Source organism: Suillus discolor (assembly GCF_016758755.1).
Source record: "Suillus discolor strain FC423 chromosome Unknown F5147scaffold_13, whole genome shotgun sequence".
Classification (NCBI taxonomy): Eukaryota; Fungi; Basidiomycota; class Agaricomycetes; order Boletales; family Suillaceae; genus Suillus; species Suillus discolor.
Genome location: NW_024541260.1, coordinates 577,554 through 598,579, shown reverse-complemented (window position 1 = coordinate 598,579; position 21,026 = coordinate 577,554). Strand labels below are relative to the sequence as shown.

Genomic DNA, 21,026 nt, shown 5'->3' with positions numbered 1-21,026 from the left:
GTCCAGCCAAGTGACGTTGATTCAGAGCGTCAACACGACCCAGCAGAAGAGAATAAACAAGAAGGAAGCTGAGTGATGAAAGAACAGAAAAGATGAGTCCTCATGTTAAGTTATAGTCAAACTTCGCGTATGGCTTCATTACGTTGTCCGGACTACTACAGCCAACCTATAGGAGCTGATAGGTGACTGGGCGCGGGGGAACAGTAGATAGATAAACGTTGGTTGGCACGGTGAGTCAGGGATTAATGGACAGTGTGTCGCATCTGTTTCGAAACCCCACGGCAAAAAATCGCCGTGGCCATTGGAAGACTGTGCGGTCTCATCAGGAAATCCTTCCTGTGTTAACTTGAAGAAAATTAGAATAATTATTTGGGTAGGAAGATCTTTTACTTCTTGCTTTCCGTCTTCTTGCCTTTCTTTCTCGGCCTCTCTACATCATTTTCATCCTCGCCTTCACCTGGTACAGTGGCATTCTGGCCTTCCACAGCTGTCTTTTGTTTTTCCTGTGTCATGATCTTCTGCACAACCGTCTCCCACATCACGTCGTTAATCCCCTTCGCCTTCCCAAGTTGTTCTCTCAAGTTCTCTACCTCAGCTTCAAGCTCAGCAACGCGCGCACTCGATGCCTCAGAGGTGCCAATCGCGTTCGGTTGTACGAAAAACGCATGGTCTCGTTGGAAATCGGCTTCGGGGTAGTCGTAAGCGCTTGGTATGCCTCCAGGGGTCTTAAGGGGCGAATATCAACACAAGCAGAGTACCCATTTCAACAGAAGAAACCCTACCTCGCCCTGCACGGGAAGCATCATCGCCACCTCGTGCGCCTCCCTTGCCTTTGAATCTTTCATGCGATGAAACGGGACCACAGGGCGGATAGGAATGATGTCTTTTGCATCGGCGGAACTTCCAAGGTTGAGGGACAAGCTGATGTGTCCAACAAGGTCAGGCGGCTTGAGCATAGTCGTGAGATGGGATATTGACATGCCCTTGTGCGTCGAGATGGTGCGAAGGAGCTGGTGGGAGGCAATGTCGTAGATGTGGATGAGCCCCATGGCGGTACCCACAAGAAGAAGCGAGCTGGTCAGGGAGATGGTGAGAACCGTTATTGGTTGACTGTATTCGAGATGCGTCAGCTAGTCATACGCTAGGGAATGTACGAGAAAGGCATACTCGACTGATATGAGTCGTTTTCGACTGTTGCTGTCTTCGTCGGCGACACGGATGATATCGCTGACGCCTGCGCCTCCAACAGCTTCGATCGTCTGACCAGCGTGTTTTTCAGTTCGCTGGCGAAAAAGGTTGACTTGGTATATGGAGCCATCCGGTGAGGCAGCGAAAAATGAGCGTTCGGTGATGTCCCAAACTGCTGATGATATGGGTTTGGGGAAGTGGAAGGTAGTCAACAACGACTGAGAAGATAGATCCCAGATCTTCGTATCCGAGATGAACAAAAAGTAACTGCAGCTAGAAAGACGAGCTCACTTTTACACTATGATCGAGGGACGCGGTAAGGACACGACAAGTAGGGAATGCACCAAGGCCGCAAATGATATCTTTCACTGGTAGGGTGTGGTCTGATAGTGTACAATATGGAGTCGGAAGTTCATTTTGGGTGTCATTGTCGACAAGTCTATATTGCTGTCAACAACACGACAAGAACAAGAAATTTACAACGGACCTTGCTACAGACCAAACACTGACACCAGAGTCATCACTGCCTGAAATAAGGGCAGCACCGTCATGGGTGAATTTCAGGACATTAACGTGACGATAGTGGGCGTCCCAAGAGTTGTACAAGATGCCTGACGCGACCTACTGTCAGAAATTGAGCTGGGGTCCACCTGACATATTATATTCTCTGACGCGCCTCCCACAAATATATTCGACCTTGGGCCGTCCCTCCCGCGCAGAAGCTTCCCGCATTATCCAGCGCAATACACGAAAGCCTCTCAGGAAGGACTACTTTGAAAGCAAGTTGGTCCTATAATGCACTGAGAAAGATGGAAGCCATATCAGAAACATAAGACCTACCTTTTGGAAGTTGTAGACATTTAAAATAGATTTGTCTTGTTGTGCCGCGAGGATGAACCCTCCTTGGCCATCGCGCGTTTCGACGAATGATGTGCAGTGCGGTGCAGAGCTGGATTGTTTGAAGGATGCGAGCGACGTACCAGTCTGTACGTCATGGAGAACGATTGCGCCTGAGGCAGAACCGAGGGCCTGGGGTGCAGTGGCACATAGTACCACTTCTTGCAGAATCATAAATTTCGGAGATGTTGATGCGTCACGGTCAATAAAGTTTTGATCAGTAGCAGTCGTGGGAATTATGACTGAATTATTACTCGGAGGGCTCCCAAATGAGCGTCATGCAAGGTCATACGTTCAATATGAGCTGCACTCGCTTCAGGAACTTGGTCTTGTAGATATCCGAGTCAGAGTCAGAGTTCATTGACATAGTGGATATTCTTACAGAACCAACGAAAATGTTCACCGTACCTAGGATATATCATTAAGACTCAAAATGTACATCCACTATATATGTGTCCAAGTTCACGCGTTCGGTCACCTGGCAGAAATCCGGAAAAGGCAAATATTGTCATCCATGCCTCGAGGCCCCGGGAGACTTCGGAGGCAATAGAATGTCATAGACTCTGAGCCCCTTCTGCCGTTGAACGTTAAGCTTCTCCACTTCTCGTGCTAGTCTACCTGGACGACCATTGTATTTGTACTGCTCTTATCGTTCCAGACACTCTTCAAGTATGGCCACCAACCTCTACGAAACACTTGGCTTGAGCAGAGATGCTACTCCAGACCAGAGTATGTAGTCAAACACACAATCATAGGCCGAGTCTTGCAATTAACCACTCTACTGCAGTTCGCAAGGCTTATAGGAAGAAAGCCTTAGAAACTCATCCTGACCGCTTGCCTCAAGGCGCTTCTCCAGCGCAGAAATCTGCATCAGAGGAAATGTTCCGTAAGGTAACTTTCGGAGGCAAGGCGCTCATTTCTTCGAAGCAGATTGAACTCATCAAGTATTTTAGGTTAATAACGCTTACGAAGTCCTCAGCGACCCAGAAAACCGCAAGGTTCGTGTCAATTGTACTGTGTTATATTCTATTCTAATCATCTTTCAGACCTATGACCAGTACGGAGTATGGCCTCCTCCGACTGCTCAGGAGAGTTACACTCAGGGCAACTGGCAACGTCCTACTAGACAACCCTTCCAAGATCCATTTTTTCAAGACCCCTTTTCCCAACATCCAATTTTCGGTCGCAATCATCAAGCAGACCCCGGGCCATTCTTCCCATCTTCACGTCATCCGCACTTCCAGGACTTCACAGACCCTTTTATACTCTTCAATAGGATGTTTGGAGATCTCCACCAAGCATTTTCAAGGGATCCATTCGGTAATCCATTCAGCCATTGGGATGATGGTTTTTTTGGTCGAGGGTTCATGTCTCCAATGTCCATGTCTCCCATTACGAGTTCACCATTTGGATTCCTCACCGGGGGAAACGTAAATGTATACAGCTCTTCTTCCAGTGGGGCACTCGCTGGTGGCTCAAATGGCTCTAGATGGGTTTCTGAGAGCTACACAACCTCTACTGTAAACGGCGTTACTCACACCAAAGCTGTTCGTAGAGATTCACATGTCAGTGATGTTTATTTATTTTTCTCTATCTTGACAATCATTCGTTATTCATTAGGGCAACGAGCATGTCACCTACTCATTCCCGGACGGTACTGAGCGCCGCCTGATCAATGGGGCCGAGCAACCCTCGAACTCTAACCCTCTCCCATCTCGTCATAATAATCGTGCCATCGCTGCACCGCCACCAAGTCAAGACCCTCCACCATATGAAGCTCATGTCCCACCGCCAGCAGCAGGATCGACGCGCTCATTACGGAGCACTCATTCCAGGTCCCAGAACTACGTAAGGCAACGTCAAGATCCTAACCTCACATATGTTACTTACTCAATGCAGCCACAGGCGTCTTACGCCTCGCAGTATGCGGATCCGAATTCGCCTGGTACGTGTCCGGTTTGCGTGCGTCCACCAACGCTGACTCACGGTCGTGTTTTTCTTCCACAGGACATCGTCAGAAGAACAAGAGCCGTGATGGCGTTGACGATGCGCGGGGTGGGTCTGCGTGGAACTTCTGGAAGTGAGTGAAGCTATGATCAAGATGATGGAATTACTTTTTACTCCATACCTGACCGCTCATCCTGATTGCTTATGTTTCTGCTTACTCCTGCGATATATTTGTTATTTGTATGTTTTCATTTTGTACCTTCATCCATTGTATGTTGTATTCCATTTTGTTACCTCCCTATGGAGAACTCGGCCGTGTCTTACTGATGTAGTAGGGCTGCTGACAATGGAAGAATTAACTATGCTCAACAAAATTTTCCAAATTTCATTAATCGTTATTACATATCTGCGCCGTGATAAACCAATACTTCAATCTCACTGCTCACAACCCTTCAAAGAAAGACAAATCTTGTGCAGTCAGCCCACCTGTCTGAACCGGCTTCGCAGGCGGCCTCTCGGCTCGCGACGACGACGGTGACAACGATGCAAATGATAATAGCGGCTGGGGCAACGGCGCAAGCGGCGGGGACGGCGATAACTGAGGTACCATCGTAGACCGCACCTTCGGTGGCGGTGTCCCAAACTTCGGCGCCGACAGCACTGCGCCGCCGTCGCTCAACAGATCCATATCCCGACCAAATGACGGAGAAGCAGATGGTGGTGGTAGCATGGGGTGGCTGGAATGCGCATTCAGTGGGGATGGCCACTGCCCGCGCTGTGTGGCAGCATGTTCGAGAAGACTCTGCGTGCGTATGTGTATAGACGTGCCAGGCCGCGAGCTTGGCATTGCCGCTACCGCTCCTCCAACCATCTTTGAGGGCTTTGCTGGGACGGGCGGCGGAGAGGGCGTGCGGATCTGCGATGAAGTCACAAAGTCGTCAAAGTCGTCGAAAGACATCGAATTTGATGACTTGCTGGAGTTCAGTGCTTGTGCAGAGGATGGTGAATTGAGAGATGAGTCTATGGACTCGCGCGGTGCTGGGAAGGGAACTGTGCGAGGGAGGGTTGAGAAAGCGGAGAATGAGTCATCGTCATCGTCATCATCCTGAAATGCGGCTGCTGCCCAGCCGGTGTTTGGGAATGATGTGAGAGTAGCTCCCGGTATGGGATGCACGCTGGGCCGTGGTGTCTGCGGTGGTGAGACAGGGGGTGGCAAGAGTGGTGGTATCGAAAGTGCAGAAGGCGCCTTGGGTGGCGGAGGAAGTTGAAGAGGCGAGTGCGTTCTTGAAGATGGTTGAGGTGGCGAGGATATTGCAGCTGGTATTATTGGGTTGGTGTAAGCAGAAAAAGTTGTATTAATTGGTGAAGATGGTTTTGGAGGTACCGCCGGGCTATGCGGACGCGAGAACGACATCTCTGACGTCACTGGGGACAATGGTGGCGGCAGCGATAGAGTACGAGCAGAAGCATGATGCGGAGAACTACGCGCAGGCTCCAGCGTAATGCCCAAGCCACTCAGACCGACGGAAGGAGGTCGGCTGGCGTTCACAGATGGAGGTTTAGGTGGTGGTGCGAGTGGGGGTGGAAGCTTTGTAGGCAAAGGTGTTAGATTTGAGTTTATCAAACTCGACAACGCTTTCAGCGGGGCATCGTCCGTGTCGTCATCGGGGTCATGTGCACTTGGCACAATATCGGAAAGGAAATCAAGGTCGTCTGTTGACAGAGCAATAGACTTGCGCTCAGATCCAGTACCTTTGGCACGTGAGAAACGGTTCAGAAAGCGCGAAACGGCCGATGGTGCAGGTGTGACCGTTGGAATCACGACATCAGGAGCTGCGGATGAGCCGGCCACTGGGGATGAAGGTACGAAGATGGTTGGAGTGCGAACGGGAGAAACATCACGTTTATCTGGCACTTGGGGCTTCGTGGTATCGATGCTAGATCGCGCAGGTATAGGCGGTGGTCGCGCATTTTCCACCTTTGTGTCTGCAGAAAGTATTGATGATGATGCCTTGCGGTTCCAGAACGAGAGCAATCCTGCACCAGGCTTCTTTGGATGACTTGTATCAGTAATAGTAGCGCGTTCGTCTTTTTCTAGGATTCGCCACCCCGCTGGAGCATCGTCCACAGAGATATCTTTCCTAGCTTTGACTGATTTCTCCCAGTCCGTTGATCCTTTGGAACTAAGGAGGAGGGCCATTGGGCTCTTACGTGTCAAAGGCATATGCCTCGTGAGCCTGAGCGCGTTATTTAACTCTTTTGCAGTGGCTGTATGTGAGAACTGCATTGGAGGGGACAAAACCATGTTTTCGGGAATCAAGTCGTTTAATAAAACCGCACTGAAGTAGAAAGTATGTAAATTGCACCGTGGGGAAATACTGGGTTATGTACATACATGTTCTCAAGTCCATCAACACCAGTCCTCCAGTCGCTAGTATCCGAGTCGGAGGCCGTCCCTGGCCAGAGCTCACCAGAGACTTCCTGGCACTTCTGAACGAGAGCTGCCATCATTTCTGGAGGCTAAACACTAGTTAGTTAGATTGACGCACATAGATACCATTCATACCACTGCACGATTCAACTTCTCTTTCTCTTGTCGCGCCGATTCCCATTCATCTGGTGGCTCTTCAGCACCGACAGATACCTCCGATGCAGATGTATCCACCCAAGTGGCACCCCACTCATCACCATCGTCTATTGAGAGGTTTATTGGGTCTGCCCATACTTCACTGTCATCTTCAGTTTCCTCATCTTCCCCTTTGACAGACGGGCTGGCTTCAAAATCAACATCTACATCAGGGCTGTCTGGAACTTGGGGAGTAAGATCGACTGTTGGTGGCACTAGGTGAGGCTCCACGGAATCTGGGGGAGCAGGTCCTACAACGTTGTCTTCTTCGCTGGCTGCGGGTACGGGACATACGACTTCATCTTGAGTCTCTGAATCAACAACTGCTTCTGTTATTCTCCGACGAGAAAGGTTCATCTTTGCGTACGTCGAAGAACCCCACACGCCACTGTCGTCGATGGAAGAGGTCCAGAGAGCGTCGCTGGTGTGAGATGATTCTGGCCATTGCGCATCGTTGCTTGCGGACCATGATGGAAGTCCTATGTCTTCCTCTTGATCCTGAGTTTTATTTCCAATGGTATAGTTCCAGGACGGTGTCGGGATGGGTGTCTTGCGATTGTTTGGCTGATTGTCTGACGGCTCCCAACTTGTGGCCCAAGGGTTGTTCATAGCAAGCAAGTTGAACCGGTTCAGGCTGCCACTGAAGAAGAATGTTTCAGCCGTTCACTCGCGACACTGGGCAGACTGTAGTTTGTCCAGGATGCAGCTATACATACCCTTACCCTAAAAGAATGTCGAACTCAAACACCTAAAGTGAAAGTTGCATAAGTTGTGGGGGGTCGCGTGGGAAATTCGGAATACTAATAATATTCGTTCTTGTACCATCACTGTCATGGCAGGTCGAGATCGTGCAAATTGGCTGGCTGCTCCGCCCTCAGTATCGGGTTGTTCGACCTCAGCCGCATGTTTATAACGACGATCTATCCTTTTGAAGGTCAAGCTGGGATCGATCTGAACAAAGACTTACATTTTTTCGGTACCATCGGCGGTGTCGTTTGTGTCAAGTACTCGAGTGTGTTCGTGGATTCATGGGAGCCCGATCAACTCTACATCAATCATCGTGCAACGCCCCGCTGGTTGACCTTGTGTCTAGAACATCACCCATCACACATAGCGGTTCCTTATCATGATGACGAACCGTATGCGCTGCAGTGGATTTCCATCAGGTCGGGATTGGTGTAATCAACTGGTTTCCATATGTTTTCATACGGAGCTTTATGAAAGCTATCTATGCTCGGCCGATCATATACGGTGAGAACTGCAACTAAACCCCACAGAATTTATTGAAGCAGAACTCTATTTTAGCATTCGCTGTGCACTATCCAGCATCGTCTCTGCGTGGAGACGCCAAATCTGACGCGAACCGGAAACGGCCGCCGCAGTACCTTGGCAAGTGGGATTAGGATCCAGTTTTTTGAGCTAAAGGCCCAGATCTGTGATATGAAGCTTCCCCCTCACCCACTAGCCCTCATCCAGCCGTAAACTGCCATCTCGGTGGGTCACAGTTACCGTATGCAGCTAGCCGGCCATAGGATGCGGTTGTACTAGTCGTGCCTCGGAACTTTTACTCCCACTAGGTATATAGGGTTAGTGATATCAGTTCTAAACAGAAGGAGAAGGTTGGTGCGGTCGACAAGAACTTTCGCAGGTTCAAAACCGCTACCATCCCCGCCACCCTAGCGTCCCTCTTATCCCAGCTAACAGATCCTTATCCTAGCACATGTGTGTCTGCAGCGGGAACCTAAGGACGTGGTCTGTCTCGCGATTCTTTGCTGGATGCTCTGGCTTGGACTTTACTTTTCCATGCCAGTCGCTAAGAATATCGAAGACAGCCTGCGTTTAAATTCAATCAACCCCACCGTGACGATATACTCAGCCGGTAGGGTTGTCCCTGCGTCCACGAAAAATTTGGACGGTTTCAGCACGACTGTAATGGTCAAGCACGTATTGAAGGAGAGCATGTTCGAGTGCAGGTCCTCACTTTCTAATATATAAGGTGGTCGACGTCGCTGCCAATGAATCTTTTAAATAGAGACAATGGCATATGCACCTTCTATAATAGTAATAAAGTCATGTGATTCGTACCAAAAATGCATGTGGAATTGTGTGGAAGTGCTTGATCCCTGGTAAATAAGAATTGACTGGCGGTGTCAGGTCTTCTCTCAAGTTGCCCTTGTCTGATCCCCCTTAGCATTCAGTCGCGGTTGTCTTCGCCATGGCCATGGACATTGCAAACGGTGAACGTAACATATTGGATTGGGATGAAGACCATGTCCACCGATGGCTTTCAAGTCTTGGTTTTGCGCAGTATGAAGCTCAGATCAAAGGTGCTGCTCATGTCATCTCCGAATGTTCAAATGTTGAACACATCCCATATATTAGAGCACAATATATCTGGTGATGTCCTTTGCATGCTAGATGCGGAGGATCTCAAGGCAATCGGGATAAGCACAGTGGGTCAGAGATTGGCCATCCTTAAAGCCGTCTATCAGGCTAAACTCGCCCACCATGTGCCTGTCGAAGCCGACCACTACATTCCTCCCTGTGCGCACTTCTGTGATGGCTACTACTTCAAAATTTGACTTTTATCTCTAGCCGAAGTGCAGGAACGCAATGTAACGGTGGAGAAGCTACATGACCTCGTCAAGGAACAAGGTCTGTCATCAGCCTTTTCACATCGTAGCACTGTGTTAAGATTATTCCATGCACCAGCACAAAAAGTTCATTCACTTGAGGAAGACAACAAACGTCTGAACGAAAGGTTTCAACTGCTTGTTGAAGAGATCAGCCATACTCCACTGAAGCGACAGCCCTCTTTCAAGTGGGCTCAGTATGTCAACCCTACCAAGTCACCAACCAAACCCGACGCTGAATCTCCCCATCCTTCCCCCCAACAAGTGGAACCTGACATTTCCCATAGTCGCGGGATCCAACAAAATCAATCCCACAAGCATCCACCAGCACCTGTAGAGTCACCTGTACAGCCGTCACCTTCAACATCATCATCGCGACCAAGCCGGCAAGACAGCACCGACAATCTCAAGAGTTTCAAGGTCAGTCTAGAGGACCCGACGTGGAAAGTGCTTCCCGCTGCCCTCAAGAAGTACAAGATCAACAACGATCACTGGCAGAATTATGCCATGTTCATATGTTACGGCTCCCCTGGTAAGCAGGACAGTTTCTACGATCAGAAATGTCTTATTTGGTCTGCAGGAAACCGCATCGAGCGATGTCTCAGTTACGATGAAAAGCCTCTTCTACTCTTCCAAAAGCTCAAAGACGCGAAGAAAAACCCTGTTTTCATGCTCAAGCACATCAAAGACATTCGTTCTCCTATCGCTGTTGCACAGCAAAAACACGCGTTGCGCAAGGCGTCCGTTGCATCCGAGTCATCATCTGGCCAATCGAACAATAAGTCTTCATCATCAGGACAGGGCAGAGCAGCCACACGGCCTCCGAGATTGGAAGTTAACGACATCACACCTCCTGCACCCCTGTTAACAGGCACAACACCACAAGCTGGATGGCCAGAGGTTATGTCGCCGGTACTGGAGAAGCAAGAACAGGAGGTTGTGAACAACCGAGACACATGTTCAACTTCGACGACACTCGTTGGCCATACGAGCACCATAGAGGTTCCAAAAACACGGACCACGAGCACCGCTGATGCAGACACAGCAAGGAGAGAGATGCCTCCACCAATGTCTGGAGTATCATACGCGGTTGCGATATACCCATATATGGCTGAGCAGGAAGATGAGTTTGACGTGGTTGTGTAGGTGTTTTTACTACTAACTAGCGCTGGCTATACTCAAGTCTCATCTAGTGGTGATACATTCGTCATTTTATCGCGCGCACGAGGGTGGTGGGTGGTACAACGGGACCCGACAGGTTCGGGTGTGGTCGACACCGACACTTCAAAGCAGGGCTGGGTACCTGCAGGTTGCCTGCTTGAGACTAATGTCCCAGTTGCATCCGCCATTGCAGAGGCTACCGCACTTTCTAAGGCAGCAGGATCCTCTGAGTTACCATTAGCAGCTGACTCTAAGACGCCCATCCTCCCCTTGAGCATCATATCGACGAGTTTCCCAGGAATAGCTCTTATGGACTACAAGAAGAAAGGGGAAGAGGAGTTGGATCTAGTGAAAGATGATGCGCTAAGGGTGTTCAAGAAATACAATCACTGGTCATATGTAAGTTATAGTTTGCCGTCTGTGATATCCAGCTCACTTGTTATGCAGGCTGTCAAAGAAGATGGTGGTGATCGAGGATGGGTACCTGTGCGTTTACGTTTTCCGTACCTGTGGAGCTCCACTAACCATCCTTGTCCTTACTAGTCATGGTTCATTGGCAAAGTGCCTACCCCTGGCGCGGTGCCACCGACGCCAAGTACGAGCTCCGCCCCCGCACTTAGCAGTGGACCCTCCGTTTCTCTCGACACTGAGGGTGCGAACCAAAATCAGGTTTCACCAATGTCCTCTGCCTTCCCCGTGCAACATAGAAGCGGTGTCATATAATGTCCATACCACAAACTGACAATGATTTCTCATGTACATTATTCCATCCTTCACTACTGATATTTTCTCATTCTTGGTTCCTTATTGGGGTGCTTTGTGGTTGATCTGATCGCGATGCTTTTTTTCTTTGGTTCGTTGGTCCGCGACGCTCTTCATCATTCCTTAATACCTACACATACTTACATATAACGCATGGTCATACTTTGTCGCCCTCTTATCTGCCAATGACGCAATCATATATCTAGCAATCAATTGAGTGGAACTCGCATGAGCATGCAAGGAATGTGGTGTCACCGATGTGCACACCTGAATAATTGACAATTAGGCTCGCAACCTTACCTGTCCTGTAGAACTAGTGAATGAGTCGATATCTTTTTGTATACAAAGGAACGAGAGATTGATGAAATGTCTTTCCAGTGCCTGCCATTTTAGGTAACCTGCGAACCCGGCCTCCATCACAAATGCAGTTTTGTGTTGACCTCGAGTTCTACCTCATACCAAGGATTGTCCCCTTCGGGGTGACATACGAAAAATTGGAACGATACAGAGAAGATTAGCATGGCCCCTGCACAAGGATGACACGCTTTCCCGGAGTGGTAGACCTACGGGTCTCAATATTTATTTTGAATTTTCTCAGCACATTTCATTTGCATTTCATATGCTGAACTTGCAAACGACTACTGATTCAATTGTACAGTTCTCGGACGTAACAACACCAACAACATAATTCTACTCTAATAACCCATTTAACCGATATCCTAGGTGATAAAAACTAACCTTCACGTATCGACAAAATCAGTCCAAGGACTCCAACGACTTCTATGGGAACGATCTGAACACCTCGGGGTGCTCATTCACCTTGTCCAAATGCCCGAATTTACGCCATCCACCCCACACTATTTTCTTCACTTTCGGGAACACTAGAGAGACTAAGAGAGCAATAGCTCTCGAAGTGATCGCTGCTTGGCTGAATTGATCGCAATGAAGCGTCCGAAGATGAGGAAGGCTCATAACGACATTTGACACAGTGGCCATGATGGGTTCGTGGGACCTGTAACCGGAAAGACGGAAAGATGTTAAATGGGGGCATAAAGCGGCAAGAGGTGAGATGAATGAGACATCGGGAAAGCTGGCAGGATGAACCTCGATAGTGAGATCTATCAGGGATGGCACGAAGAAAATATCCAGGAGATGATGGTCTTTGAAAACGTAGCAGCGGTAATCAAGTCGCTGCAAGTTTGGGAGGGGCGGTTGAGCAACAGGTGACTGTCGAAGAGCCTTCAAGATGTTGCAACACCGAGGTCCCCGTCCCGCTGCTACATGGAATCTCAAAGACCGGATTCGCGGGACGTATTTCTGCATAACCTCCCAATCCCTAGTGGTCAGGGCGTCTGTGCGATCCTAGCAAAATTCAGCTGTCAGTGCTCGGTAAAAAAAAACACTGGCGTTACAGTACCTTATGATCCCATCCAGATCTTGAGTCCGGCAAGTAATAAACTAAGGGGGTGGAAAGTATAGATCTTCCCATATCACATCCAAGGCGGGTTCATGGAATGTTTTGCATGTCCTCGCAAGAGTCGCTTGCCCAACATTTCCTCCTGGTTTATAGTAAATGACATCGTTCAACTGCAAAGCGGCATGCATCGCAAAAATCTGGAAACTCCACGAAACATATTAGAGAAAAGATGCGATTGTCGCTGAATCTGATTGCACATGCACTAGGCTAGAATTGATCTGGTACCCACGCTGAGGCCATCCCTGGAATGACCGGTTTGAAATGAAGTCTGAGCCAATGTCTGGGACATGACAAGGCCCATCGGTGTGTGCAGTGAATTGGGGGGCGGCGGGCGCGTTGGTGGGATGATTGGCATGGCCGGCGGGTGAGGTTCAAACTCCGCTGAGGTACTTGATCAAGCCCAGTTGTCCCATCCAGTCCGGCCAAATCTCTGATATTTTGGCCACAACGTTGAACGTAAGCATGAACCGAACACATGAGTTAGACATCTCTCTAGAGGATCATCTTCTGGAAGTTCTAAATGCTCTTCCGACTATCTTACCCGACGACCTGGCTGTTGAATTGTCAGCCTTCATAACACCATCAAGCACTGTCATTCCGTACTACATTCTCCTCAAGATATCTCAATGGTCTCGCTCACCATCAGGTCTCAAAGCACTGCAGAGCTCTTCGCTGGATCCTCAGTCTTATTCCATGGTTTCTCTGCTTGCTGGCACGCGAACATCACCAGAAAAGAAGTTTCCTGCATACGTAGCAAAGGATCCAGAAGCAGAGCGCCGGCAGGCAGCAAATGACAAGAAGGCAGTATCTACAGTCGTTAATGGCGTCCTCAGCGTTGCAGGAACCGGTTTTGCAACATGGTGGGCAAGTGAACGTACGGGCCTGCGCCTTGAATGGGTATGAATCATCCGCTGGGTGTTATCTGATGCTCATACATGTCCATGCAGAGAGTTTTGTTCGCAACATCCGTTGCTCTCGTTGTTGCCCTTGCAGAAATTATACTGTTCATGATATGGGACTCTCGCCGATCAAACACGAAAACAGAACGTGCTCCGCGCATACTATCGAGGAACGAGAAGCTCGTGAAAGACTCGGATAAAGCTGACATAGTGGATGCCACCGCGGCTTCTTCCAGCACAGACCCTTATCACTCTGCATTACGCCAACGCCTAGTTCAACCTGCTTCCATTCCTCACGATAGTTTGCACGAGTGACACGAGATCCTCCGTTTCCCACTCCTATCTCGGCGGGCGAGTGTAGTGCGATAATATCTCACATGTCATCCTGTGAAGTTAACAGCGCCTTCGCATATGCCATGCTGTGGAGCAAATAGGCAGTAATGAGTAACATTATAAAGATATCTATATATGTTGACTGGATCGACATTCATACGCCTGGTACATGTGCTGCGGAGCACGGCCGAGAGTTGTACAGCACCAAGTACCAACCCAATGAGTCATCAGCCCTTCTTTGTCTTCCTTTTTCTATTCCCCGTGCCACTACTCGCGCCGGAGGCAGGTGGCAATTCAACAGTGCCTCCTGCCGCTTCAGCGCTCGCGCCGTCCTCCTGCTCGATCTTCGCCCGAGCTTCTAAGAAGAACATCACATCTCTGACCTGATCCTGAAGATCATCGATCTTAGCCTGGTATTCTTGGCGCTGCACCTCCGATTGTGCGTTTGTCTCCTTCATTTTGGTTAGATTCTTCAAAAGTCCCTCACTAACGGCCTTCTCTTCCTTCAATTCTTTTTCAAACTTCCTTGCGATTTCTGCGATGCGTTCCGCTTTCTTCTCTGCCTTGATCTTGTCCTTGTATACCTCGTTTAATCTTTCTTCCTGTTCTCGATGATATTGTGCTTCGCGTTCCTTCGCTTCAGTCTTGTCCTTTTCTAGGTCTAGACTCAGCTTTTCTACCAAGTTTCGCAGCTCTTCCACCTGTGTCTTCAGCTCAGTTGTCTGTTCCTCGTAAAATAACCGCTGCGAATCCAACTGTGATGTGAGTAGATAGGAATACTCAATTCCAATCGCCTCGATCTTCTCAGCACTGAGAGAGTCTGCATGGCTTGGACCCAACGTGCCGTCATCCCGGGAATTGACACCCATCGAGGAAGCAGCGGAAGGAAGCTCGACGAGTTTACCATCCGCTTTGTTCTGAATGAGACGATGAACATAACCATCGCCCGCGTAATCCCATACGCGTTGTGTTTCAAGCTCGAGAGCATAGAGATGAGTTGTCTTTTCGTAATGTGCGTGTGCATGAGCACGGCCATAGCGCCCGCAGCCGATATTGCCACATATCAGACAGATCCACAAGTTCGTGGTGGAGGAACAGTCGGCGCACGTAGAAAGAGAGGTGGTGGCAGCATTTGCAAATGGGATGGGCCGTGAACGCGAGGTTGACGACGTGGGATGTGAGGAGAGAAGTGTTTGCGAATATCGACAAACGGGACATCTGGTTACAATCATAAGTCACTAAATGAGGAACTGCCATGAACTGCAGCATACCGGCTGTCGCCCCATTTACTAAGACACATGCAATGGAATGTATGCGAGCAAGGGACTGTGATGAGACCAGTGACAGCCGAATCCATCCTTTCCAGACATACAGGACAGGTCGGGAGTTCATAAACCGATTGAGGCAAACGTGCAGCAGCAGCGAAGGAAACAGATGTGTCTGAATCTATCTCGACAGATAGGACACGCACAATATGACACGTTTCGGGCTGTGGTAACACTCAGTGTCGAGCTAAGAGAAGCGTTGAACCACTTACGTCCATAGAATTGAATGGTTTGCCGTTGTATGCTTCTGCAAATTCAAGGGCTTGTTCGGCCTGCCGGAACTTGATGATAGCAATAGAGCGATTCGGAAGGGAGTCTCTTAAAATATCCTATAAGCCTCAGGATGTGAATGATTGGATGTAAGTGCACACCGGATGAGGCGAAGATGAGCCATACCCTCCGCAGCGGGTGCTACGAAAGCGAGAAAGTCTGATGGTGTCATCCATGCAGGAACTGCTAATACGCCAAGCATGGGGCCATCTTCTGGAATGGTCTCGCTTGTACTTGCAGCAGAGGGTTCATTAGACTCGTCCACACCGTTATGTCGCCGTTCGTTACATTGGCGGTACACATGAACTGTGCCCTCGGGCAAATTCGTCGAGCCAGACTTTGTTGTCCTATTAGGGATAAACTCTGCTGTAGATGGGCCTGAAACATCAAACAGACGGCTTGAACTCTTGTTCGTAAAATATATGATTACTCGCACCTCGCCCTGCTTGTTTCTCTTTACCAGCATACATAGCGGAATTCGAACCCTCAAAATCAATCCAGTCGAGTCTTATTGGACCAAATCTGTAATCCTTGTGAGCTGAGTTGAATAAAGCGTTCCTCCTGGTAGTTGATTTGGGGCGATGTGACGGTAAGCTTTGAAATAAGGCCTTCGGCGTGAAAGTGTCGACAGTGTCAGGATGCGACAGTGAATCATCAATAATCTTTCTGTACAATTCAAGTCGGATATGATAGCCGTTTAACATACTGTGGGCTTTCGAGAGGAGCCCATTGAGCGCGTAATGTAAGATGCGGCACCGTGCACGAGCGCCGCGGCTCAGCGCTATCAGTAGTCGGCTGAGTGTCACGGAATCACTTGTGATCACCGCCACTCCACCCTTCAACAAAGCTTGTTCCTCATCCAGATGGGCTCCGACCAAAATTCGCTCAACGTCCGCTTTTGCGAGATCTGTACTGGTTTTCTCAGCAAGAGCGGCAAGGACAGTGTCCCATCTCTAACAAGGGTACTTGATACGATCGCTGATGATCTTGCAAGGAGCGGGGACCTGAGGTGAGACCGTAAGCCACCTTCTATATGAATTCGAAATAAATAAAAATCAGGATTCGTATGGGGTCGGAAAACCCTTCAATATGGCTGTCCCTCCAACAGTTGTGGGATTTCCTCGCTGAGTATCCTTCAGCAGATGCAGATATCGCAGAGTTGCGCGTCCTCGTAATAAGCGTCGCCAGATTTACTAGGAATATTGTCGCAGGCGTTGCAGTGAACCAGCAGAATGCATTGTGAGTATAAAACATGTCAGTTGGTACTGATATCCTAACGGCCCGGCGAGTTTCAAGTGGAGTCGAGCCAGCTCTTCGCCGTGTTCTGCATTTGTACAGCTCCTGGTCTGCGTTTCAAGTTACGGATTGTGAGTCACCCATCTTGCAATACACATGTCAATTCAAATAGGATGCCTTTCATCTACAGCTTTTCCGGCTACTAGGATGGCCGTTCAAGCACTCTCGAACATTGTTACTACTAACGAGGATCTCACATCCCGCCTTTGGAGTACTTATCTCACTCTGCCTGAGGAACAGGCCATTCTCATGTAAGCCACCACAGCTACTTGCTGAGCTACAGGAGTTGACTTGTTTCTTTGGAACAAATCCAGTCGCTTGCTCGGCTCCCCTGACCATAAGACCATCCTATCACTCCTGGTACTTATGGTAAATTGCATTCACGATAGCACTGAGCGTCGGTACGTAATGTTTCGGTTGCTCTGTTTACCCTTGACCTGTTCCTTTTGCATCCAGTTCTTTACTCACGAAATCACGCGGGGGAGCCCGAATATGCGTAACGCTTTTGGACCGCATGGTCCTATTGTACGACGCGGAGGAATCCACTGACGGCGCAAAAGCATTTGACTATGGGTAACTGTAACTGTGTGTTGTAAAACTTCATAACGACTCCTCTTTAATAGGTATAATTTGTTTGCCCACTTATTTGATGGCGGTTTTGCACCAGATCTGTACAATTCATTGTCCGTGTACGTGGAATACTCTTATTTCACGCAGACAAAGTACTCATGCTCTGAGGCAGTGAAGGGGAGGTAATTGCGCAGCACCAAACTACTCTTCTCAAACTCCTCGACTCATACCTACAATCGTCTCAAACCTGTCCTGTACATTGCGATATGTGCCCTATGCTGTCGGAAATTTTCCTCTCGCTCTCGTCATATTCTCAGTCAGCTATTAAGCGAGCTATCAATCCCATCAATTCGGAGCCAAATTTGGATAGTTCCATCGAACACCTGCGAGAACTTGATTTATTACTGCCAAAATCATGCGAGGCACTCGTATTAGCAACTCAATGTATCGTCAAAATCTCATTACTATCCGAGGACCAGCGGACTATGGATCCATCCGCTGTAGAATTACGAGCGATCTTTCGAGATGCCTGCTCAACTGACGGTCAGTGCACCGCCAAGAGCATTATCGGCAAGTCTAGGCTGTCAAGCTAGATCAGAACATATCACCTGACCATGTTTATCCAGAACTCTTACGGCTTCTTGACGCGTTTCTTCCACGCATTTACTTTGGCAAGCCCGTCTTGAATCCTGCGACAGATCAAAGCATCCCATCGTCAGTCGCAGGAGCCAACGGATTCTCGTATTTGAAACGCGATCTTGTGCGTTTAGTCGGGGTGCTTTGCCATCGAGATAAGACATTCCAGGACCGCATTAGGGTATGCGGGGGCATTCCTGTTATTATGAATATGTGTGTTGTGGACGAACGTAACCCGTGTATGTCGAACTTTTTTCTGTGAATGTACGAGACTTCATGACGCTGAATTTCTAGACCTTCGGGAACACGCCATATTAGCACTTCGGAACCTGTTGGACAGCAACAAGGAAAATCAGGATGAAGTGAACAGCATTCAACCATCGGGATATTGGGATGAAGCGGGCATGTTGCGCGAGAAAGTCGGAGCTACGCTGAGATAGATACGACCAGCAGCTGTCAAAGCATCAGACCATGTGTAATTCTACATAGAACAACGATGAATGAAGACAGGTGGCCACAAGATTATTCGTCGTCATCGTCAAGCGCCATCGTTCTCTTTTTCCGTGCGCCAGACCCGGCTTTCCGAACCCTATGCTCCTCTTCCTCTTCTTCGCTTTCGATATCCATGTCTTGGTCACCATCATCTTCACCTGCTTCTGCGCCATCTTCCGCAGTTTCTGTTGTCCCCCCATCAATTCCGATGTCATGGTGTTTCCGTTTCCGGTCATCTTGCTGGCGCTGAATAATTTTAGCATCAAGCTGGTCCAGAGGATCCTCCTCTTCTTGCTCTCGACGTTTCCGTTTCTTCCTGGACCCAGCCTCACCATCAAACTCCGCATCGTCATCTGACTCATCCGCAACCACGAAATCGTCCTCCTGATATTCGCCGGGACCCCTTTTCTTTTGTTCATCTGCTTTACGTTTGGAAGCACCCAAATCATCATCATCTTCTGAACCCTCATATTCTGGTTCTTCTTCGTCTTCTGACCAAATATCGCGTCCCTGCCTTTTTCTCGATTGGCCGTACCTCTTTTTACGTACGCCAAATCCAGTGTCGTCAATTTTCTTTTTGGATTTTCGAGCCGATTGCTTCATTAATTCCATCTTTTCGCGCTCGGGGTCCATGGTTGGATCAGGAGCCATACGTAATCGAGCCACCTTGTTATGTTTCTGACCCACCGCGCGCACCAGCATACGATGTGTTTCGGATTGCATGCCCGTCGGTCGCAGTGTCATATACCCTGTGACTACAGCTTCGGCTTGCAGCACCTCTGACCGTTTGTGTTGTGCAACAAGATATGTTAAACCTTGAGATCTTGAGCTAGAAAGCAGACCTTGTGATGCTGGCTGGCTCTGTGATGGTTGCGACGACTGAGTACCTCCCAACGATTGGCGTACGATACCACCAGATGTGTCAACAGTCTTCGTAATATCAAACAGCTCCTTTCCTAGTCTCAAGCTGAGAGAACCGTCGGACCAACGGATCACGCGACTGTTTGATTGTCTTTTCTGTGATAAGCAGGTTAGGCGTCAGAGGCTTGTGGGATTTGAGTTTACATCACTTACATCTTGGCCAAATTCATCTTTAGTCCATCGCCAACGTACGGTGTTTTCGACTTTGAGCTTGATAGACATGCTCTTCTCACGGATATTCTCATTGTGGTGGCCATCATCTTCGTCGTGCTCTGGGCCAATGTATGTGTCCGGATGAAAAGGCTTTGAGTCCATTTTTACAAAGGTTGGCATTCTAATTACCCAGTGCTATGGAAGTATGGCTTTCAGCGTACAGAAATAATAATGAGACAATGTTACATACATCGCCGTCTGAGCTCTTTGGAACGGGAATATTGGGAATGCGCACATCAGCCTCCCGGACTTGTTCCACAACGATACCTGGCTCTTCAGGTTCCGGATATTCTAGCGCTTGTCGATGCTCTTTCTCCGTTTGTGAGAGATCGTCTGACTCAAATCCTGATTCGGCAGGGGTAACGGCAGGAGCACTAGGATGATAGCAGTTGTACTCGTCAAAGAGTCCTCGAACATAGTGTATTCACCTGTCTGATTTCGTATCTGCGGCATCGTGCTTTTCGTCTGCCTCGTTCCCAAAGAGGTCTTCCATTTCTTCCTCATGTGGTCCGTCGTCAAGCACCCCCGAAATTGCCGCAGTGTCCTCTTCCTCCTTCGGAAGAACGTCAGTGCTCGGAGGTTTCATGTCCACATCCCGGTCATTGAATCCTCCTGGGTTTGCAGGTGGTAGTCCGGTGGAGAAACCATGACTGTAGCTTGTGGGCTGGTACAGGGCACCAGCGAGAGATGACATACTAGGTTTAGGTTTGACTTGTTAGACCAAGTACTAATCCCTCCCTTCGAGCGTGAGTTCAAAGAGCCCCACAAAAACTTGTTCTAAAAAGGAAATCGTGTGCACTGCTAATACTAGTAGTGTACGTGTCCTGCACACTTTCAACGAAAGTTGATGCATATTCAATACGTTCATCTTTACTCCCAATCTCCCAAACAAGACGAATCATTCAATGTAATACTTGGCACGAACTGGTTATTTGGGGCATTGACATGTGGCAGAGGCAGTTCAAAATGCTGTGCTATCAAGCCCCAGTGACTACTATACTGGAGAGAGTAATAAATCTCATTCACGCCACGGGGCGGTTCTCTAGCCATGCTGCCATTTGTTGTGACAAACAAACTTATTTCGGTGATCTTCCCGCAGCGCTCAGCCATGGCCTGGTTCCGTTCCTAGATGTTCCGTGACTTGGACCCATCTGGACTGCCACTGTCACTTGGCCGTTTATCAAAGCTTGCCCATTTCTGTGTGGACGTTTCGTTTGGAAACTACGCCCGCCAGCGCGCTTAAGGTGACCGCGGAATCTAATCTCATCTCTATATTCCCTATAGTACAATATAACCTGACTCCATGATCAGTATACTTGCAATTGTACTGCTTAGCGGTATTGGTATAGGCCCTGTCTCACTACGATTCACTAGACATAT

General features: G+C 48.8%; 9 protein-coding genes across 9 annotated transcripts; 4 read left to right on the top strand and 5 right to left on the bottom strand.

Annotated features, from left to right (window-relative positions):
• Positions 1-10: 10 nt before the first annotated feature.
• On the bottom strand, positions 11-2,489 carry F5147DRAFT_683075 (WD40-repeat-containing domain protein). Its single transcript, XM_041436518.1, has 8 exons — positions 2,468-2,489; positions 2,029-2,413; positions 1,865-1,978; positions 1,676-1,809; positions 1,480-1,627; positions 1,168-1,427; positions 783-1,110; positions 11-725 (listed from the first exon to the last, which is right to left on the bottom strand). The coding sequence occupies exons 2-8, from the start codon at positions 2,257-2,259 to the stop codon at positions 387-389; spliced, it is 1,554 nt and encodes a 517-aa protein (XP_041295736.1). The 5' UTR covers positions 2,260-2,413; positions 2,468-2,489; the 3' UTR covers positions 11-386.
• Positions 2,490-2,583: 94 nt separating this feature from the next.
• On the top strand, positions 2,584-4,238 carry F5147DRAFT_759456 (uncharacterized protein). The gene is made up of 6 exons (XM_041440445.1): positions 2,584-2,814; positions 2,873-2,976; positions 3,039-3,083; positions 3,132-3,650; positions 3,706-4,030; positions 4,093-4,238. Exons 1-6 carry the CDS (start codon positions 2,757-2,759, stop codon positions 4,167-4,169), a joined length of 1,128 nt encoding a protein of 375 aa, XP_041295735.1. The 5' UTR covers positions 2,584-2,756; the 3' UTR covers positions 4,170-4,238.
• Positions 4,214-7,429, bottom strand: F5147DRAFT_683070 (uncharacterized protein). The gene is made up of 5 exons (XM_041436517.1): positions 7,375-7,429; positions 7,026-7,298; positions 6,599-6,969; positions 6,428-6,552; positions 4,214-6,371 (listed from the first exon to the last, which is right to left on the bottom strand). Exons 2-5 carry the CDS (start codon positions 7,108-7,110, stop codon positions 4,475-4,477), a joined length of 2,478 nt encoding a protein of 825 aa, XP_041295734.1. The 5' UTR covers positions 7,111-7,298; positions 7,375-7,429; the 3' UTR covers positions 4,214-4,474.
• Positions 7,430-8,791: 1,362 nt separating this feature from the next.
• F5147DRAFT_683064 (uncharacterized protein) lies at positions 8,792-11,443 on the top strand. Its single transcript, XM_041436516.1, has 8 exons — positions 8,792-8,985; positions 9,041-9,202; positions 9,254-9,313; positions 9,371-9,823; positions 9,872-10,433; positions 10,485-10,851; positions 10,900-10,938; positions 10,996-11,443. The coding sequence occupies exons 1-8, from the start codon at positions 8,874-8,876 to the stop codon at positions 11,173-11,175; spliced, it is 1,935 nt and encodes a 644-aa protein (XP_041295733.1). The 5' UTR covers positions 8,792-8,873; the 3' UTR covers positions 11,176-11,443.
• A 420-nt stretch (positions 11,444-11,863) lies between these two features.
• F5147DRAFT_64676 (uncharacterized protein) lies at positions 11,864-12,798 on the bottom strand. The gene is made up of 2 exons (XM_041433157.1): positions 12,632-12,798; positions 11,864-12,576 (listed from the first exon to the last, which is right to left on the bottom strand). The coding sequence occupies exons 1-2, from the start codon at positions 12,701-12,703 to the stop codon at positions 11,995-11,997; spliced, it is 654 nt and encodes a 217-aa protein (XP_041295732.1). The 5' UTR covers positions 12,704-12,798; the 3' UTR covers positions 11,864-11,994.
• Positions 12,799-13,101: 303 nt separating this feature from the next.
• On the top strand, positions 13,102-14,042 carry F5147DRAFT_683059 (uncharacterized protein). The gene has a single exon (XM_041436515.1). It carries the CDS (start codon positions 13,154-13,156, stop codon positions 13,592-13,594), a length of 441 nt encoding a protein of 146 aa, XP_041295731.1. The 5' UTR covers positions 13,102-13,153; the 3' UTR covers positions 13,595-14,042.
• Positions 14,043-16,339, bottom strand: F5147DRAFT_759453 (uncharacterized protein). The gene is made up of 5 exons (XM_041440444.1): positions 15,955-16,339; positions 15,620-15,896; positions 15,461-15,566; positions 15,195-15,412; positions 14,043-15,141 (listed from the first exon to the last, which is right to left on the bottom strand). The coding sequence occupies exons 1-5, from the start codon at positions 16,220-16,222 to the stop codon at positions 14,151-14,153; spliced, it is 1,860 nt and encodes a 619-aa protein (XP_041295730.1). The 5' UTR covers positions 16,223-16,339; the 3' UTR covers positions 14,043-14,150.
• Positions 15,954-18,460, top strand: F5147DRAFT_790544 (spinocerebellar ataxia type 10 protein domain-containing protein; the record flags this gene model as incomplete). Its single annotated transcript, XM_041443044.1, has 10 exons — positions 15,954-16,527; positions 16,578-16,757; positions 16,815-16,885; positions 16,945-17,065; positions 17,129-17,215; positions 17,271-17,387; positions 17,438-17,503; positions 17,557-17,927; positions 18,011-18,259; positions 18,315-18,460. Exons 1-10 carry the CDS (start codon positions 16,382-16,384, stop codon positions 18,458-18,460), a joined length of 1,554 nt encoding a protein of 517 aa, XP_041295729.1. The 5' UTR covers positions 15,954-16,381.
• On the bottom strand, positions 18,310-20,340 carry F5147DRAFT_790540 (Leo1-like protein-domain-containing protein; the record flags this gene model as incomplete). Its single annotated transcript, XM_041443043.1, has 4 exons — positions 18,310-19,529; positions 19,587-19,781; positions 19,837-20,020; positions 20,075-20,340. The coding sequence occupies 4 exons, from the start codon at positions 20,338-20,340 to the stop codon at positions 18,543-18,545; spliced, it is 1,632 nt and encodes a 543-aa protein (XP_041295728.1). The 3' UTR covers positions 18,310-18,542.
• Positions 20,341-21,026: the final 686 nt, after the last annotated feature.

What these genes read in the sequence shown, in the direction of transcription:
- F5147DRAFT_64676 (XM_041433157.1), bottom strand. Translation starts at nt 12,703, where the DNA reads ATGGGAAGATCTATACTTTCCACCCCCTTAGTTTATTACTTGCCGGAC. An exon ending in GATCTGGATGGGATCATAAG is followed by an intron (nt 12,577 to 12,631) that starts GTACTGTAACGC and finishes GAATTTTGCTAG; the next exon opens with GATCGCACAGACGCCCTGAC.
- F5147DRAFT_683064 (XM_041436516.1), top strand. Translation starts at nt 8,874, where the DNA reads ATGGCCATGGACATTGCAAACGGTGAACGTAACATATTGGATTGGGAT. An exon ending in CGACCACTACATTCCTCCCT is followed by an intron (nt 9,203 to 9,253) that starts GTGCGCACTTCT and finishes TTTTATCTCTAG; the next exon opens with CCGAAGTGCAGGAACGCAAT. An exon ending in GATGAGTTTGACGTGGTTGT is followed by an intron (nt 10,434 to 10,484) that starts GTAGGTGTTTTT and finishes AGTCTCATCTAG; the next exon opens with TGGTGATACATTCGTCATTT.
- F5147DRAFT_759456 (XM_041440445.1), top strand. Translation starts at nt 2,757, where the DNA reads ATGGCCACCAACCTCTACGAAACACTTGGCTTGAGCAGAGATGCTACT. An exon ending in AGATGCTACTCCAGACCAGA is followed by an intron (nt 2,815 to 2,872) that starts GTATGTAGTCAA and finishes ACTCTACTGCAG; the next exon opens with TTCGCAAGGCTTATAGGAAG. An exon ending in CTGTTCGTAGAGATTCACAT is followed by an intron (nt 3,651 to 3,705) that starts GTCAGTGATGTT and finishes GTTATTCATTAG; the next exon opens with GGCAACGAGCATGTCACCTA.
- F5147DRAFT_683070 (XM_041436517.1), bottom strand. Translation starts at nt 7,110, where the DNA reads ATGCGCAATGGCCAGAATCATCTCACACCAGCGACGCTCTCTGGACCT. An exon ending in GGCGTGTGGGGTTCTTCGAC is followed by an intron (nt 6,970 to 7,025) that starts GTACGCAAAGAT and finishes TTGTTGATTCAG; the next exon opens with AGACTCAAGATGAAGTCGTA. An exon ending in GTTGATGGACTTGAGAACAT is followed by an intron (nt 6,372 to 6,427) that starts GTATGTACATAA and finishes TTTCTACTTCAG; the next exon opens with TGCGGTTTTATTAAACGACT.
- F5147DRAFT_683059 (XM_041436515.1), top strand. Translation starts at nt 13,154, where the DNA reads ATGAACCGAACACATGAGTTAGACATCTCTCTAGAGGATCATCTTCTG.
- F5147DRAFT_683075 (XM_041436518.1), bottom strand. Translation starts at nt 2,259, where the DNA reads ATGATTCTGCAAGAAGTGGTACTATGTGCCACTGCACCCCAGGCCCTC. An exon ending in ATGTCTACAACTTCCAAAAG is followed by an intron (nt 1,979 to 2,028) that starts GTAGGTCTTATG and finishes AGTGCATTATAG; the next exon opens with GACCAACTTGCTTTCAAAGT. An exon ending in GTCGAATATATTTGTGGGAG is followed by an intron (nt 1,810 to 1,864) that starts GCGCGTCAGAGA and finishes TTCTGACAGTAG; the next exon opens with GTCGCGTCAGGCATCTTGTA.
- F5147DRAFT_759453 (XM_041440444.1), bottom strand. Translation starts at nt 16,222, where the DNA reads ATGTTAAACGGCTATCATATCCGACTTGAATTGTACAGAAAGATTATT. An exon ending in AGAGAAACAAGCAGGGCGAG is followed by an intron (nt 15,897 to 15,954) that starts GTGCGAGTAATC and finishes TTGATGTTTCAG; the next exon opens with GCCCATCTACAGCAGAGTTT. An exon ending in AGTAAATGGGGCGACAGCCG is followed by an intron (nt 15,142 to 15,194) that starts GTATGCTGCAGT and finishes GATTGTAACCAG; the next exon opens with ATGTCCCGTTTGTCGATATT.